General features: G+C 46.2%; 1 protein-coding gene across 5 annotated transcripts in view; it reads left to right on the top strand.

The window, feature by feature from the left end:
• Positions 1 to 18,962, top strand: part of MAP9 (microtubule associated protein 9) — a 208,893-nt gene that overhangs the window by 167,604 nt on the left and 22,327 nt on the right. For 4 of the 5 annotated variants that reach the window (XM_029613539.1, XM_029613485.1, XM_029613405.1 and 1 more), the window contains exon 11: positions 8,156 to 8,320. In XM_029613539.1, coding sequence (XP_029469399.1) covers positions 8,156 to 8,320 — 165 coding nt within the window. Of the gene's footprint in view, positions 1 to 8,155; positions 8,321 to 15,336; positions 15,387 to 15,765; positions 16,114 to 18,962 lie in introns of those variants that run through there. The other variant, XM_029613666.1, reaches the window with a different exon arrangement.

Here is an 18,962-nt window from a genome sequence, read left to right as displayed (position 1 = left end):
CCCCCTGCTTTATGTGGTTGCAAATCCTTTTTTCCACATTTCCTCTTGCAGTTGAAGTATAGAGCAATGTTGGATTCGCATTAGTGAATAAGGATAGTCATCTCCAGGTAGTAGCCATCATTCCCTCAAGCCACCCCCATGCCTCTTCTCTTCATTCACATCCTCTAGACTTTATGGATCCACAGTATTTATCCCACGCCCCTTTGAAATCCTTCACAGTTTTGGTCTTCACCACTTCCTCCGGAAGGGCGTTCCAGGTATCCACCACCCTCTCCGTGAAGAAATACTTCCTGACATTGGTTCTGAGTCTTCCTCCCTAGAGTTTTAAATCGTGACCCCTGGTTCTACTGATTTTTTTTGCAACGGAAAAGGTTTGCCGTTGTCTTTGGATCATTAAAACCTTTCAAGTATCTGAAAGTCTGTATCATATCACCTCTGCTCCTCCTTTCCTCCAGGGTGTACATATTTAAATTCTTCAATCTCTCCTCATAAGTCATTTGATGAAGACCCTCCACCTTTTTGGTCGCCTTTCTCTGGACTGCCTCCATCCTGTCTCTGTCCCTTCGGAGATACGGTCTCCAGAACTGAACAAAGTACTCTAGGTGAGGCCTCACCAAGGACCTGTACAAGGGGATAATCACTTCCCCTTTCTTACTCTATATTCCTCTCTCTCTATGCAGCCCAGCATTCTTCTAGCTTTAGCTATCGCCTTGTCACATTGTTTCGCCGACTTCAGATCATTAGACATTATCACCCCAAGGTCTCTCTCCTGCCCCGTGCACATCAGCCCTTCTCCCCCCATCGAATACAGTTCTTCCGGATTTCCACACCCCATATGCATGACTCTGCACTTCTTGGCATTGAATCTCAGCTGCCATATCTTCGACCACTCTTCCAGGTTCCTTAAATCCAGTCTCATTCTCTCCACTCCTTCCGGCGTGTCCAGTCTGTTGCAGATCTTAGTGTCATCTGCAAAAAGACAAACCTTACCTTCTATCCCGTCCGCAATGTCGCTCACAAAGATATTGAACAGGACCGGTCCCAACACTGACCCTTGCGGCACTCCCCTCAACACCGCTCTCTCTTCAGAGTAAGTTCCATTTACCATCACACATTGTCTTCTGTCCGTCAACCAGTTTGCAATCCAGGTCACCACCTTGGCACTCACTCCTAAGCTTCTTATTTTATTCACCAGTCTCCTGTGCGGAACCGAATCAAAAGCTTTGCTGAAGTCCAAGTAGATGACATTGACAATTCCTTGGTTACCCTGTCAAAAAAGTCGATCAGATTTGTCTGACAGGACCTTCCCTTGGTGAAACCATGCTGCCTCTGGTCTAGCAATTCTTCCGACTGTAGATAGCTCACTATTCCTTCTTTTAACAGCGACTCCATTACTTTTCCCACCACCGAGGTGAGGCTAACCAGTCTGTAATTACCAGCCTCTTCTCAGTTTCCACTCTTGTGAAGCGGGATCACCACCGCTCTTCTCCAGTCACTCGGCACCACTCCCGTTTCTAGGGATCTATTGAACAGGTCACACAGCGGACCCGCCAGCCCATCTCTCAGCTCCCTCAGTATCCTGGGATGAACCTCATCAGGCCCCATGGCTTTGTCCACTTTCAGTTTCCTCAGCTCTTCCCATACATTCGCTAGTGTAAATGGATTTACATCTACTCCATTCCCCTCTAGTTTGTTAACTAGCGACGGTCCTTCTCCAGGGTCTTCTCTAGTGATTACATATCCAGCGCAACTCACTGCTTCAATGGCAGGGGGGAATAAAGGAAAGAGGAATTATATTCAGACAACAACCAACAAGGACTGAATGGCACAGGCTGGGTAAACAAATAAGCGTGGGAGTAGCTTGCTTATTGCAGCAGTTACTACCCCTAACCAGTTAAGCTAGATACTTCACTTGGATGCAGCTCCAGCATTGCTCTCTACATCAGTGGCGGGGGTGGAAGGTAACTAGAACCAAAAAGTTACTAATAAAGGCCAAGAGTAATAAGTATGAGGAAAAAAAAAAGTGTGAAAGCTTGCTGGGCAGACTGGATGGGCCGTTTGGTCTTCTTCTGCCGTCATTTCTATGTTTCTGTTAACCTTGTATCCTTGAGCTAAATATACATCTCTTATACATCTGCTGTACATTTAGCATAAGGTCACTTATTTATTGCACGAGTGCATGGTTTACGTATGTGACTGAACCAAAATTTTAATTATCTATGGAATTTTACTACAGCCATATCAGTTTTTTGGCCTGCTTTATGGTCTCAGTACATAGAACTATATTTAGTGTGCATGTGAAACATTTAATTTGCACATTAAAAATGACACACTTTAGTACATATTCTCTTGAGCTCTTGTGAGAACAAGTTTCAAAGAATCCAGCCAGGTATCTATGAAGCTCCCCAGCTAGAAATTGAACTCTTCAGAATGGCTAACAGTATGCATGGACTTTCACTATATTCTTACTTTTTATTTTGAACAACACAATAGACAGTACAATATTACACAAAACTTATTCCAGCAATAGAGCTACTCCCCATATACATAAAAAGCTGAACAAACCCAAGGTTACTCTTAGCAAAGTCATTTGAAATATCATACATAAAAGCAATTCTCCTGAGTATCACTACATTATAGCAATAAAATATTTTCTATTGCTCCTAGTTTATATGAGATGTCCAATAAGGTCCCCAAATCTGATTATGTTTATAGGATTTGTTTCTAAGCATCTGGGTTAGTTCCCTGTACATACCCAGATCAGCCCAGACTCCTAGGTTGTGCCTCCCTTCCAGCAGATTTAGATAGAAAAAGTTTTACTGACACTGCTACTTAACCACACGTGCCACCTGCAGTTCCTCAGTATTTCTCTGTCTCCAGCAAATGGTAGAAGGGTGTACACCTGCAGTTCTGTGACTGACACAATTTTATTTTTTTCTTTTTGAGCCTTTCTCCCGGGGTTTATTATTTTTCTGAATCCTAAGGGGTTCTCCCTGTCTGGTTGAGGCGGGCGGACCGGAGGTTAATGACCATTGTGTGTGCCTGACCCGTGCGCCCATGGAGTGTAAATCTGGTGGTCCAGATCCCTCCACTTCACTAGGCTGCTTTGGCGGTTGCAAGCTCTAGGTACCTTTCTTGTCTGAGACAACCTATTTGTTTTCTTATAAGCTCTTTCTCAGTACTGGTACTTTTCATTAAAGTTTGAAAAAAAAAAGACAGGAAACCAGCAGTTTTAGTTTTGGCTGTTAGTGTTTAGTCTGGCTGAATGGCAGACCCTTCCTCCTTTTCTAGCACGGTGGTAGGTTTTGGTTTTTGTTTCTTTTTCTGCCGGCTGTGTTCCTGGTGTCAACGGCACCATGCAGCGATAGGCCAGGGGTCAGCATGCTGCGCGTGCGGCAGACTTGATTGTAGCTCGGTCACATCGGGATTTGTGCCGCGTGTTCTGGGGGGGTCCTCCGACTGCCGCAAAACAGCGCCGCAGATCTTCCACTCCTGATTCGGACTCGCATGGAATTGCTGACTGGGGTGCTGATCCCTTCCAAATCAGCACAGGAACGGTGGCCATCTTGTATTTGCATTCGGCCATTCCCACATTGTCAGAGGGGGAAGGGGAAGCTTCTCCTCACTTGTCATCGACCCAATCCATCTCCGCCGGTGATTGGGGGGATTTGGAGGCCACAGGGCTGCTGTTTTTGGCTACTTTTCTTGGGAAAGCTAGTTCTTTCAGGCCTTTTTCAGTAGACTTTGTACTGCTGCTGCGTGAGGCTTATTTAGCCAAGCAGCAGACAGTTGCTACAGCCAGGGACCCTTGAGTTTTAGCAGCCCAGCCTACGGAGGGGCATCTTCTCGACCTGAAACAGTCTCGATCTAGCCAGCATAGGGGCCCTCTTGTGCATGGTTTGTCGGGACCATGCTTAGCTTTTGGTCAGAATGGGAGTACCTCGGATGACTTGATCGAGGCTCCTCTAGTATCGGAGGACACTCAGGTTCCGGCAGATACAGGGGATGTTATGGCGATCCCACAGCCAGAGGGTGAAGACCCACAGATGGGACGTCTTTTTATGAGAGAAGAGCTTGACGCCTTACTGCTGCTTGCTTTTCAGGTGCTTGGGGTTAAAATTCCGCAGGAGGAATCTGATTTAGATGGAGCGGATCTGATCCTTGAAGGGATGCGGGGTCCCCTCATGGCTTTTCTGTATCACAAGTCGGTGCAGACGTTGGTGGAAGCGGAAATGGGGTTCTCCTGATTCTGGGTTAAAAGTGGGGAGGGCCATGGCATGGCTTTATCCATTACCTGAACAGATGCTGGAACTTTTTGCTCTTCCTAAGGTCGATGCAGCTGTATCGGCTGTTATGAAAAGAACTACCATTTTGGTACACACAACGCTAATGGATGTTCAAGATTGTAAGTTAGAGGTCCATCTCAAGAGGATTTTTGAAGTCTTGGCCCTGGGCTTGCGCGCGGCTATTTGTACTAGTTTTATGCAGAGAGCATGTCTCCAATGGGTACAACAGTCCCAGGAGAACCTTTCCACCTCAGGCAAGGACACAGACAGGGCTGAGAGAACTGAGGTGGCAGTTGCTTATGGGGAGGATGCTCTGTTTGATTTGGTCCATTCCTCATTTCGTATTATGGCATCTGCAGTTTCTGCCAGAAGGTTGCTCTGGCTTCGTAATTGGGCAGCAGATGTTTCCTCCAAAGCGCGGTTAGGCTCCCTACCCTTCAAAGGTCGTCTTTTATTTAGGGAGGTCATTGAACAATTGATGCAGTCTCTTAGGGACAATAAAGTCCTCAGGTTACTGAAGGATAAGCCTAAGGGCAAGCGTTTTTTTCAGACACGTTCCCGGTTTTCGCTTGATAGAAGATCACAGCCATCAAGACCTCTTATTGGGGACAATATGAAGGCCAACACTTTCAGGGGGCTCGATGGCCCTCCGAAGAGCCTCTGGAGGGGGTATTCCCGGTACTAAACCCCCGCAATGAGGCGAGGCCGGTCCACTCCACCGTTCTCACTATAGATGGGTGCCTGATGCTGTTTTACAAGGAGTGGAACAGTATCACCCAGGATCAGTGGGTTCTCAGTGTGGCAAGAGACGGTTACATGTTAGAATTTGCTCATCCCGTCCGCAATTTGTTCCTAGTATCCTCATGCAGCTCTTTAAAGAAGCGTGCAGCCATTTGAGAAACGTTAGACCGCCTTTGTCTCCTGGGGGCGCTGGTTCTGGTGCCTCGCGAAGAGCTTCGCAAGGGGCAGTATTCCATTTACTGTGGTCCCAAAGAAGGAGGGGACCTTTTGCCCAATTTTAGATCTGAAGAAGGTGAATGCTGCACTCAATGTCCCGCGTTTCAGAATGGAAACCCTCAGGTCCGTAGTGGCAGCAGTTCGCAAAGGGGAGTTTTAACATTCCTGGATTTGACGGAGGCTTATCTACACATCCCCATTCATCAGGCCTCACAGCGATTTCTGCAATTCATGATTCTCGGACAACATTTTCAGTTTCAGGCCCTTCCTTTTGGGATAGCCACAGCACCACTTACCTTCACCATGGTAATGGTGGTGATTTATTTATTTATTAATTAAGGCTTTTATATACCGACTTTCTTGATACAAATCAAATCAACTCTGTTTACAATGAACTAAGCAGGAAATATAATTAACCAATCAACAAGAGATAAAGGAGCATAAAGTTACATTATAACAAGGTGATGGCGGCGGCACTCCGGAAAGAGGGGATTTTGGTGTATCCATATCTGGACGACTAGCTTATTGGGGCAAAATCGGAGGCCCTTTGTCGCCGGACAGGTCAAAGGGTTCTCGATGTCCTACATTCACTTGGCTGGGTGGCGAACATAGCAATGAGTCACATCTCACCGCTATGAGCCCCCAAATACTCACCCTGGAGTATTTGGGGGCTCGGTTCAACACACTGGTCGGCAAGGTGTACCTCTCCGAGGAGCGAGTTCTGAAGCTGCAGGGGCAAATTCGGCATTTGTTGCAGTTACAAGTGCCCAGGGTGTGGTATTATTTGCAAGTGCTGGGCTCAATGGCCTTGACACTGGAGTTAGTGTCATGGGCCTTCGCTTACATGAGACCGTTGCAGAGGGCACTTTTGTCTCGGTGGAGCCCGCTCTCAGAGGATTTTCAGATTCTGTTACCACTCAGAGCGTCGCATGGGAGAGCCTTTCCTCGTGGCTTCTAACTTCCAATCTGGTCCGGGGTGTGGACCTAGAAATCCTGGATTGGGTGGTATTTACTACCAATGCCAGTCTCTCTGGTTGGGGAGCAGTATATCAGCACCGGTCAGCTCAGGGTGACTGGTCCAGGAAAGAGATTGTGTGGTCTATCAACTGACTAGAGACCAGAGCGATCTGCTTAGCCTTGCAGGAATTTCTTCCGTTGGTGAGAGGCCGGTCGGTGAAGATTCTCTCTCAGACAATGCGATGAGGTGGCTTATTTAAATAGTCAGGATGGAGCCAGGAGCCAAGGAGTAGCACGGATGGCACAGGTGTTTATTCATTGGGCAGAACAACACCTGGAGCGCATAGAGGCATCCCACATTGCCGGGATTGAGAATGTTCAAGTGGATTTCTTGAGTCGGATGGTATTAGATCCGGGCGAGTGGGAGTTGTCGGAGTCAGTGATGCAGCTCATTTGCGAACGGTTGGGACTTCCCCACATAGACCTAATGGCTTCTCATTGGAATGCCAAAACGCCTCTGTTTTTCAGTGGAAGGCGAGAGCCAATTGTTTACCTTTGGTTTGCCCTTTAGGTGCGGACGAATCAGTGTTGTTCCTGCTGTTCGTTGGAAGACTGGTAAGTGACTTAACCAGCTCCTCAGTTTAGTGACTGTTAATTGTTTTTGTCTGAGCTCAGTATTCCCTATCGGCTGGAAGCATGAGTGGTTGATTGTTAGCAATCATTTTCAAGTGTAATCAGTTTGTCCACAGTTTGGCTTCTCCAAAGAATACTGGCGAGCTGATGTTGGGGCAGGGCTATATATCTGTGACGTCAGCTTTTACTCCTCCATCTGTTGGTAGAGGTGCACAACCCACTTGTGAGGATTGGCCTGCCTTCATTAGAGGAAAGGAAATTATCAGGTACGTAGTAATTTATCTTTCTGCTTGTTATCTATGCAGTATCACATTTACCATGTGTTAAATGCTGTTTATAGCATGGTAAAGCCTCAGTGCAAATTAGTAATTGATCCCCTTACATTCCCTCTGTAAAGGGCTTGCCTTGGGCTACTAAACATAAGTTAGCAAAATGTAAATAAATAACAATATGTAAATTTGATTTTCAAATTTACATGTTTTATTATACCAATTCTGCTGCCTGTAGAAATAGCAGGGACAAAATATGGGAGTGCTTGAAGTAAGCATACCTTTAGCTTGCAGAGTATAGTGTAGCAGAAAGTCAGCCAGCACAATTTAGAATTTGGTGCAGCTGTGACAGGAAAGATATATCCTTCCTCCTACCTGTTCAGCTATGGAAGAAGATCTGCAACAGTAAGGGCTGGGTTTGGAGAGGTGGAGATATTCCAGAAAGCTGTGGTCTTTTGTGGGTGGGTCTACGGCCACCAAGAGGTTGTTTCATGGTTGTGTGGAGAGAAACACTTGCCAACCTGACCTTGCTGTTGGCAGGTAGGAGTTTGATCTAGGTAGAGAATCAGATATTTGGATTGATGAATTTCAGATGGGAACCAGGGAATCATGACATCGGGATATGTGGATTTTCCTTTATCATGCTTTAGGTGGGAGTGGAGAATTGCAGTATCAAAAGTTTTCAAAGAACCGTTTAACAGCTTTTTATAGGATATTTAGGATATTTTTCAGCCACAATTTGGGTAGGATTTGTTTGAAAATAAAAATAGCCATATAGTTTTGCTTCTCAACAGCTTTTTGAATATTGACCTCATACAAATATGTCTGAGAGTGGGTTTTATAAGCTGTATGGGTATGACAGATCTAGGAAGAAGCAGCACAATTGAAACTGATGGTAGCGAGTTGGGAGTAGGAGTTTGACCATCTGAAATGACTCCTCAGCCAGTAATTTAGTATGACTTCTGATTGTTGGTTAGCTTCCCTGATCTGCTCCAAGTGGTATAATCTTGGCAAACAAAACTAATGCATTTTAAATAAACATTTCATGTGCAGGATGGTGGCACAAAGAAGGAAGAAGCAATTGCATCGTTCAAAGCCTGGAAAGCAATGAAAACAAAGGAACTTCAGAAAAGTCTTTTGAAACTAAAGGAAGAAGAAGAAAAAAAACAAAAAGAAATGCAAGAATTAACAGAGAAGAGAGAACAATCAAAAAAGGCAGTGAGAAATATTTTATCTTTCTACACTACATATTTTAACTTGCAGTTAGATAATGTAGGCACGTTAGTGTCTATAGTTGTAAGATGCATAAACGTATTTAGTTATTTTCCAGCACTGGAGTATCCTCGAGGGATACAATAAAGGTATCTGTGCATGCATCACACATCCTTTTTACATTACATTCTTGGCTCTGTATTGTGGGCTACCTTCCTAGTTTTGATGAATAATATTTGAGGATACTATTAACCATATAAACCTAATTCAGCTTAAGTTACTCTTTCTTTTGATTTGCTTCTTTTCTGACTTTAGCAAGTTTTCTAGGTTTAGTGAAATTTGATTTTAGTTCTTAGTTTTTTAGCTCTGCTTGCAGCCTCTTTAGACATCCACATTTAGAGGCCAATATTCAAAGCCATTTAGCTGATAGCTCACAAGTTATCCAATTAAATGACAAGTTGTGAATATCCCCATACTTATCTGGCTAACTTTTAGCTGAATAGGTTTTTATCTGGCTAAAAGATTGCTGAATTAGTAAAGTATATTTTGGGGGCATTCTGAGGCAGGGACAAGTTAGATGAATTACTTATTTGACTAACTGTAAATATCGGAGTTAGCTGGATAAGTTATTCTGCTAATTCCAGGCATGGCTAAGAGTAGGTTTAAAGTTATCCCGGAATGTGTTCCATGATAACTTTAGCCTTAATTAACTATATTCAGAAGAAGCTAATTGGCACTAATGTTAAAAAAAATAAATAAAAAGAAGGTGGTTATGGTGCTAGCAACCTAATAACTGCTTCTCCAAGCTGCTCACCAACCGTAGAACATGAAGAAAAACATGACCCAGCTAAATGGATCACTTTCGATAGAATATCTAAACTTCAAATCACTCAGATCATTACTAAAATAAAACCTGAAAATCACCCACATGACCCCATCCTAGTTAGCTCCTTAAAACTGATACATAACATTATCACTTGAAAATCACATCCCTAATCAATCAATCACTCTTGGAAGATTTAGTCCCAGGTAGGGCGAAACAAGCAGTGATAAAACTTACACTAAAAATAATACCAGCAGTTCTGACATTTGGGAAAATTATAGACCAATATCCATCCTGCCCTTTCTCTCAAATACTCTTGAAAAAGCTGTATTATCACACCTAGAAGACTATCTAGATGACCATTACATCCTACATCCAAACCAATTTGGGTTCAGAAAAAAATCACTCAACCAAGACTTTACTAGTATCCTTAATAGACCCCATATTACTGGGATTTAACAATGACGAATCCTATATCCTGGTATTAATTGACCTAACAGCAGCCTTTGATACTGTTGACCATACCCTGCTTTGCCATCAGCTGAGAAAATTTCCGGCGTATAAGACGACTGGGCGTATAAGACGACCCACCCTTTTTTATACATATTTTTAAGAAAAAAAATAATTTTACACTCAAACAGGAGCAACCCTATCTATGAAAAGGCAACACTACAAATACCGTATATCAGGCCCTAAAAACCAATACACCTCTTATTAGGAAAACAGAACTAGCAAGCAGCTATAGATCCACACACAGAAATAATTGTAAAACTATACTAATAAGCAGAATAAATGTTTCAAAACAGCTATGAACAGAATAACATCCAACAATTAAAAACTCATAAAAACTATTAAACATTCTCCAAACACCAATAAAATATTTCAAAAAAGCAGACACATCACATAATATTAAATAATTAAAATGGCAGTCAATCAAGAAAAATAAACTTAAAAAGCCACCTTTACTTACCCCCTCCAGCAGCTCCGTAGCACACACCAGAAGCAGCAGTAGTGGCTAAGCTCTATACTCATGGTCCTCTTCCTTAGGGCCCATGTCTCTCTCACACACACACACCATACCAGTCATGCCCCCATGACCAGTTTCTGTCTCTCACACACCAATCATCTCCCAAACAGTCTTTGACACACACACACCAGACACCTTCCTGAACAGTTTGTCTCATGTCATACACACACACAGGCTTCCCACTCCCGTGTTCTGCTTACCGTACATATACGGGCTTCTCACTCTCATAATCACTTTCTCTGTCACACACACACACCAGTCTCTCTCTCATTTCCATGCTCGCTCTCCACGTGCACAGGCTTCTCATTCCCTGAATCACATTCTTTCTCTCACATTCACACACACCAGTCTCTTTCTCTCACACACACCGTCACCTTATCAACCAGTCTCTCTCTCATGCATGCGTGCGCACACACAGGCCTCCCACCCCATGCTCTCTCTCACATAATCAGGCTTCTTACTCCCATGCTTTCTCACATACCCAGATTTCTCACTTCCATGCTTTTTCTCTCTCTCACACTCACATACACATCAGTCATCTCTCTGAGCAGTCACTTTCATTGTCTCTCACATATACACACACATGAGCTCTCTGACCAGTTTCTCTCACTCACACACATGCTCTCAATCAAATGCATTCTCTCACTTACACACAGGCTGGCTGGCTGCTTCTCTCTCTCACTCACTTCCTCTCCCCTCCCCCGCCCCCAAGAACAAATAGTAGCTGCAGCAGCCTCCTCCTCCAGCCCCTGCAGGCCAAGAAAGAAGAATCCCATCGGTCGCGGGAGGCTCACGCTGCTGTCTCATTTCCCTATTATCAGCTGCTTCGATTGCTCGGGGGCCGATGCTGCTGTCGCCGCTGCGATTTTTTCATGTGGCACGGCTTTCTCCTTCCCGCGCACCGCACTGTGTATCCTTTCCTGTTCCGGGTCGGGGGGCGGGAAGAAGAAAAGGGCAGCCGCGGATGCCACAGCTTTTTTTTTTTTGCACCGCTGCCGTTCCCGCTGGGCTTGAACGTGCTGATAGCCCAGCGGCAACGGCAGCAGGAAAGGAAGAGCAGCGGGAGAAACCGGGAGCACGCGACAGGGGGCGGGAAGAAGAAAAGGCCAGCCGCGGACGCCACAGCTGCCCTATAAGGCGATACCCGGCGTATAAGACGACCCCCGACTTTTAAGAAGATTTTCAGGTGTTAAAAAGTCATCTTATACGCCGGAAAATACGGTATGTAAGGATAAGACGGCACAGAGCACCCAGCACATAATTTCCAAGTGACTACCTGGAAATTATCTTTATCCCAACAAATAAGTAAATAACAATTAAATACTGAGAACGAACCGCATGTAATCTCCCAAGAGACATGTATAAAAGGACAATTTAAGTCAGAAATCAAATAGTATATAATGAATTAATTGTTACCGGTTATTAATGGCACCTTTTGTAAAGTATAAGCTATTTATTACTATATGTGCCTTTTTGTAAACCGTTATGATGGTAAATAACTTAATGACGGTATAGAAAGACCTTTAAATAAATAAATAAATAAATAAATATTTCCTAGCGTATAGCCAGGTGGACTCAGGACCAATGGGTATTGTGCTCTCCTGTTAGCAAATGGGAGATGGAGTCAGATTTCAAAGCTGACGTCAGCCTACATATACCTGTGCAGCATGCTTAGCTCTTCAGTATTTCTCAGTCTTCCATAGCAGATGCGGACACTATCCAAAAGAATAGTGTAACATTTACAAGAAAGAAGAAAATGTACCTTTAAAAAGAGAGCCCTGCTTCTCCTGCGGTGAAACCTAACAGTCCCTCCCCCAGTCGAGACTTTCCTGAGGTCGATTCGATATCCCTTAGAGGTGAGCCATAGCCTGCCAGCCGATTCCTGGCGTGGACGTTGCCCCTAGGGTGGCTGAAAGGCAGCGGGTGCAGATTTGAGCGCAGCGGTGAAGGTTTTTCCCTCTCCCCCTGCAGCTGGAGACTGCCCAGCACGTGACCGATAAGCGCCGATACCAGGTAAGGTAGAAACCTTTTCTTCTAAGTCTCCAGTCTCCAAGTCTCGAACAGCTATAGACTTTCCTCCGACTAGGTTTAAATCGGGTTGAGCAGCCTTCCTCTGGCTAGGCCCCGATCTGGTCGAGGGTCCACACACGTGGAGACCCTCCGGGGGGCCGCCATCTTCCCCCCTCGCCGTCGGTACACGCGGAGCAGGCCAGAAGCCCGAGGCGCCTAACTGCGCACACATCTGGGTTATACGCACAGCGGCGCGCACAACTAGGCCGCACACACAACTACGCGCATAACTGCCACATGCACAAAATCCACCGCCTGCACGCATAACTTGTGCGTACATACTGTGCATAACCTCTGTGCTTCCGATGAGCACAACTAAGAGCATTCGCGCACATAACTCTCGCACGGACGAGTTTTCAAGCTCTACACGTGCACAAACAATGGCACCACTATCCAAGAAGGCCAAGGGACCCTTCCTTTGCCCAGCCTGCCACTTGAGAGCTGCGCAGCCTGATTTAGAATTCCTTCTGTGCCAGCAGTGCGAACAGAACCAGGGAGAGCCCAGTCAAGACTCTCACAGCCAGGAGCGGGATCCGGAACCACTGATGATGGTACCCTGGATCTAACTATGTCCTACTCGGCACTCCCACAGGAAAGTTCCTCCGGGGCTACTACTACAATCCCTCCTGGCATCAACATGGACCCAGGAAACCTCTCCTGGGTGGAATTTTTCAAAGGGCTGCAAACCTTTGTCCAGGCACAACCAGCCCCAGCTGTCCACTTGCCTCAAACTCTGCTGGAAGCACAAGCCCTTCCCAGCACCTCCCGAGGCTCTCGAGACATGCCTCTCCTAACCAAGATCATCCCAGATGGGGATCCAGACACCTCAGAGGAGGAAACAGACTTCCTGGAAGAAGGGGAAATCCCCCCCAGGGATGGAGCCATACCAGACCATGCTCCGATTCTTCCACAAAGACGAATTACCAGCCCTCGTGTCCCAAACTATGAAGACACTGGGTCTCCCAGGCACGGACCCTACATTGGAACCTAAAAAGAATCCCATGTTGGTGTACCTCCGTAAAGCCTCATGCTATTTTCCTACGTTGGAGCCCATCAAGGAACTGATTGACCTGGAATGGAATGCTCCAGAGGCCAGTTTTAAAGGGGGACGGGCAATAGAAGCCCTATACCCACTGGAACCCAAGGCCAAGGAACTTCTACGCTTCCCTAAAGTGGACGCTATGATTTGTGGTGTCTCAAAACACACCACAATCCCTGTGGAGGGAGGAGTGGCACTGAAGGACGCCCAAGTCAGAAGGCTGGAAGCCATCCTTAAGCAGTCCTTTGATGTCTCAGCAATGACGCTACAAATTGCCTCCTGCTGTACCTTGTGGCACGTTCCTCTTTGATCCTCTCCAGATACGCTACCACGCCCGGAGAAGTGATGGAACCTGCGGTCTCCTTCCTCACCAATGCTACAGCTGACTTCATGCTCACATCGTCCAGGGGTGTCACCACCGCAGTGGCAGCCAGAAGACAATTATGGCTCCAAAACTGGTCGGCTGATGTGACTTCCAAGGTGAATCTCACAAAAATGCCGTTTAAAAGATCTCTCCTATTCGGAAGCGAACTGGAGAAGTTAGCCAACAAATGGGGCGAATCTCCAGTACCCCGATTACCTGAAGACAGGAAAAAAAACCACAACTCATACGGCAGAAGGTCTCACCAGAGGACTGGGGGGGATTTACCGGCCCACCGGTAAATCATCCCCAGTCACTCACCAGTAACTGCTCCGGGCATACAGGCTGCAAGGAGGTAGGAAGGGACCCCCTCCCCCCCCCGCAGTGAGCGCACGTTGCTGGGAGGGCCCATTCATAAGTGCATTTTCCCATGCAAAACCCTATACGGGGATGTAATAAGGGTTTGTGAGTGGGAAGAAAGCACGTATGAACATGCTTACTGACCTGCGGTCTTTCTTATGCGAATGCATGCTAACAGCATGTAAAGGAGGCCATTAGCTAATCATAGGCAATGCACGGAGCTGCGCTAATGCTAGTGCAGGTTTTTTAATGCAGGTTTTTTACCACTATGATCAGGACACGAGTTAGGTGTCAGCGCCGACTCGGGAGCCATATTATTCCATTGCTTGCATTGGTGTGCTGTGGTAGGGCGCTCGGGCACCGAGATATGTACTCAGATAGATGTCTTTCAGGATGATCGGGCGCCCAGAAAGTGCACAGCTAAGGTGGCCACTCGGATGCTGAGATAGGCGCTCAGCTAGGTGCCTTTCAGGGTGCTCGGGCGCTCAGAAAAGCGCCCAGATAAGCTGGCTGCTCGGATGCTGAGATAGGCGATCATCTCGGGTGCCAAGATAGGCACCTGTTTGAGCACCTATCTCGGCACCCAAGCGCCCTGAAAGGCACCTAGCTGAGCACCTATCTCGGTGCCCGAGCACTCTAAAAGGCACCTAGCTGAGTGCTTATCTTGGGATATGAGCGGCCAGCTTAGCTGTGCGCTTTTCTGGGCACCCAAGTATACCGATATGCGCCTAGCTGAGCACTTTCAAATGTACATGTGTGTGCTAATATTAACTTCCTCGAGGGCGGAACTTCCTGTTTTTTTGGGTGTGTCTCCAATTGCCAAAATGCCCCCACCAGCATGTCAGCCCAACTTTACCACTATGGACGTCACCTTTCTGGAGTCCCTGGTGGTGGCTAATGAGGGAAACCTCTATCAGCACGCTGGTGAGAGGCGTAATCTCAGAAGGGTGTCGAGCCTGGGAGGAGCTGAGGGAGAAGTTCAGTAGAGGAGCCTCACACCCACATGGGGTAAGTAGTGCCAGGGTTAGGGGTTACAGGGGCTTGGACTGGGTACTTAATGTCTAGGGTGGGAAGTCTAGGGTTGGAAGTTTGAATGTTGTGCATGGGGTGGATTCTTACTGCCTTGAGTGAGGCTCTAGGGGCTGGTATTTGTATTATACTGCATGAGGTGTGAGTTGAAATGTTGTACACTGCATGGGGTGTGAGTTGGAATATTGTAATAATGTCATTAGTATCAGTTGTGAACTTTAAGCAAAAAGCCATAATTTTATGTGTATTAAATTATTCATGCATACATTGTAAAGCAGTGTTACATTTAGGTTTGTGAATTTTCATTTTATAGACTGAGGACCTCAAGAAGAAGGCGAGATGGTTGCGCCTACAGAAGAGAAGGTAGTTGGAGCGGATTGGGCTCAGCGGGGCGGGACTGGTGGCAAGTTTTATCACTAGCCATGTAGGCCATAATTTGTCTCTATATATCCTGTTTCCAGTGGAATTCACACATTGGCCACTGCTAAAAAAAAAACTCACATGAGCTCTGCCTTATCTTATAAAATCTATATTATGTTTATTCAAATGTTACTTTTGCATGCCATATTGAACATATATACAATCTCATGACCTCACATCTAAAACTCGAATGTATTGTCTATGGGTTAGGTTCCTTGGACCTATTAGCTTTTCCCTTTCTCTACATATCAACTGGTTAAGCTTTGCCCTTAAACAATGAGTGCAAATGACATGACACAATGGTTTTTTTTTCTCTTCACAGGTGATAACATCCTGTCGTTGGAGGAGGAGGAGGAAGAAGAGGTGGAGGCTGGCGACGCACCAGTCCTGGGCCCTGCACAGGCAGCTGCATCTGCTCCTGGGGAGGATCAGGAAGTTCCTCCCCCACCATGTAGGGCCTACTCCCTGTTCTGACAGGGGCAGTGGGGAGGCAGTGGCACAGACTGGGCAGCCTTTGCTTCCTGAGGGGAGGTCCTTCTCACCAGGCATCTCCTCCCTCGACACCTGGTGGCTGGGTTAGAGAACCTGGCTCAGCGGTTTCTCAGCGGCAGTTTGTACGAGCCGTCCAGAGGTTGGGGGAGGAGATGATGGTGAACAGGACAGACCTTGGGGGGGTTTTGCTGAGGCTGCCATGCACCTAGTTGAGGTGCATGGATGTGTTTCCACCTTGGCAAAACCCCTAAATCTGTTGCCTCTGCCATCCCTAATGTCCGGGCCCTTTTTTTTTTTTTTTTTTTAATTGTAAATTGTTTTTCTCTCTAGATGAACCACCCCCTTCCCTTTTTTAAAAAAAATATTGTACATAGTTTTAGAATTTTTATAAAATTATATTTTAATTGAAATGGTGATTGTATTCTTTATTTTCTTAGGCTTCAGCTATTAAAAAGAATATTGGGAAGGGGAGAGAAAGGGTGAGTTTTAGTAGTTTTAAAATAGTAAACAGTTTTAAAAAGGAGAAGGGAGGGGGTGCTGTGATGAACAAAATCCTTATGACAAGGGGGAATTATGATAATAAAGAAAGAGGGATGGGTATGGAGGAAGTAAGGGAGCGACTGTAGGGGGGAAGGGGGTTTGGGAGAGATTATCTAGTAAAATAATGATAAGGTTAGTGGGCAGAGAAGATGTGAGGAGGACTTGGGGGGAACATGGTTTGGGAGAGGGAATACCTTAGATGAATAAAAACTGATGGACAAAACCTTTAAATAAATAAAACAAGGTTATTTAACATTAAAGTAAAATGACGATGGTCAAGTAGCATGGAATCTCTTTAATGTTTGAATATTTGCCAGATACTTGTAACCTGGACTGAAAACAGGATGCTGGGCTTGATGAACCCTCGGTGTGACCCAGTACAGCAAATTCTTATGTTCTTATGTGGATAGTGAGGTCTCTGTGAACAGACAAGGCTTGCAATAATCAGAAGCACTGGCACCAGAAGAAAGTTAAGGAACCAAAATTGCCATCTACGCGTTAAACAGCGATGAGCAGCGACAATGACATCCACCTGAAAAGAGGTTAATAAATAAATGAAAACATTTAAAAATGGTCATGAGCAAGTCTTGCACAAGAGAAGAGGAAAGGGGGGACTGGAAGAGTCAAAAGAAGGGGCGAATGGGAGAGTGATCATCAAGAGAAAAGGGAGGGGTAGGAGGGGGGATAGGGAAGGGGTTGGAGAAATTGTCATGAGCAATTCTTGCACAAGAGAAGAGAAAGTGGGGGCCTGGAAGAGGGGGACGTCAAAGAAGAGGTGGATGGGAGAGTGATCACCAAGAGAAAAGGGAGGGGTAGGAGCGGGAGTTATGTTACTACTACTCAAATGCAGCACTGATGCCGAAAACAGACCAGGCACTTGAGTGTGAGAGAAGCATTTGCACCGGCTGGAGATGCACTAGCTCAGTATTTAAAACTGTGCACAGCAGTGGCAAACGAAGACAGGCCAGAGAAAGGCAGAGGCATAGAGGGAGAGCTGTCAGCAAAGAGATGATGCTTGCAGGTGTGAGATCTGTCCCCACCTGAAGGAAATGTAGAAACTGTGTACAACATGGACAAGTGATGAGGTTTATTATAACCTGCAACATATAAAAAAAAAAAAAGTGAGAGAAAAATTATTCCTGAACATACCCAGATCAGTCCAGACAAGCGGGTTTTATTCATCCCTACCAGCAGATGGAGGTAGAGAACAAAACTTTGGGCACTGCATCATATACGAGAGTGCCACCTGTAGTCCCTCAGTATTTCTCTACCTCCAGCAGATGGTAGAGGTGCTAACCCTGCAGTACTGACTGACTGGATATTTTAAGGAAAATTGCTCCCCGAGATGACAGGCTCCTGCAGAAGGGTCGTCCCTCGGGTTGAGCCAGGCAAGCGAGGGGTTGGATGCCCCTGGCCAGCTTCAGCCCACAACCCAGGGACCACTGACAGCCAGTGGTCTGGCTCCCTTGGTGGGCCGGAAGCCCCTCCGCCTGCCCAGGACAGGGAAGTACCCTTACTTTTATTTTTATGTTCCCTGTACGTACCCGGATCCGTCCAGGACAGCTGGGTTTTGCCTCCCCACCAGCAGATGGAGACAGAAAAAGACTTTGTGGACTCTGTCCTATACCCCTGAGGTGCCACCTAGTGTCTGCCAGTATTATACTGTACCCAAGCAGAAATTATATAAAAACCAGAACTGCCAGCTAGAAAAATTACCTCCCTCCCGAAGCGCAGAGGATATGAAAACACCGAAAAACCTCATGAATGAACAAAACATGCCCAAAACCTTTCCCTAAAAGGGGGTCAGTCGGTAAAACTTGCAGAAATGTTGACCAGCCACCAGCCGAGCGGACTCTCCATCTTCTCCCAGGGGGGGCATCTGGACTGATCCATGGTACTACAGGAATGAAAATTAGCAGGTAAGAACCAATTTTCCTTTCCCTGTACGTACCCGGATCAGTCCAGGACAGCTGGGATGTACCAAAGCTTTCTTAAACATGGTGGGACTGAGAGAATCCCGCTCGGAGCAAACTGGCCCCAAAAGAACCGGGATCTGGAGCCCTGACATCAAGCCGATAATGTCTGGCAAAAGTATGCGGAGACTGCCAGGTAGCCGCCCTACAAATTTCCTGTGGTGACACCTGTTGACACTCCGCCCAAGAAGTCGCTTGAGACAGAGTGGAATGAGCCTTAAGACCAGACGGCATCGGGAGACCCTGAACCAGGTAAGCAGAAGCTATTGCCTCCTTCAACCAACGTGCAATCGTGGACTTAGAAGCCTTTTGCCCCTTTCTGGGCCCACTCCACAGCACAAAATGGTGGTCCGAGAGCTGAAAACTGTTAGTCACTTCCAAGTAATGCAAGAGAACTCTCTTTACGTCCAACTTCCGCAAATCTCTAGACTCTGGAGAAGAAGAGTCTACTCCCGCGAAGGAAGGGAGCTCCAAGGACTGGCTCAAATGAAAGGAAGATACAACCTTCGGGAGA

The sequence above is a fragment of the Rhinatrema bivittatum genome, chromosome 1, assembly GCF_901001135.1.
Source record: "Rhinatrema bivittatum chromosome 1, aRhiBiv1.1, whole genome shotgun sequence".
NCBI lineage: Eukaryota > Metazoa > Chordata > Amphibia > Gymnophiona > Rhinatrematidae > Rhinatrema > Rhinatrema bivittatum.
The sequence above is the reverse complement of the archived record's forward strand: the minus strand, read 5'-3'. Positions and strand labels throughout refer to the sequence as shown.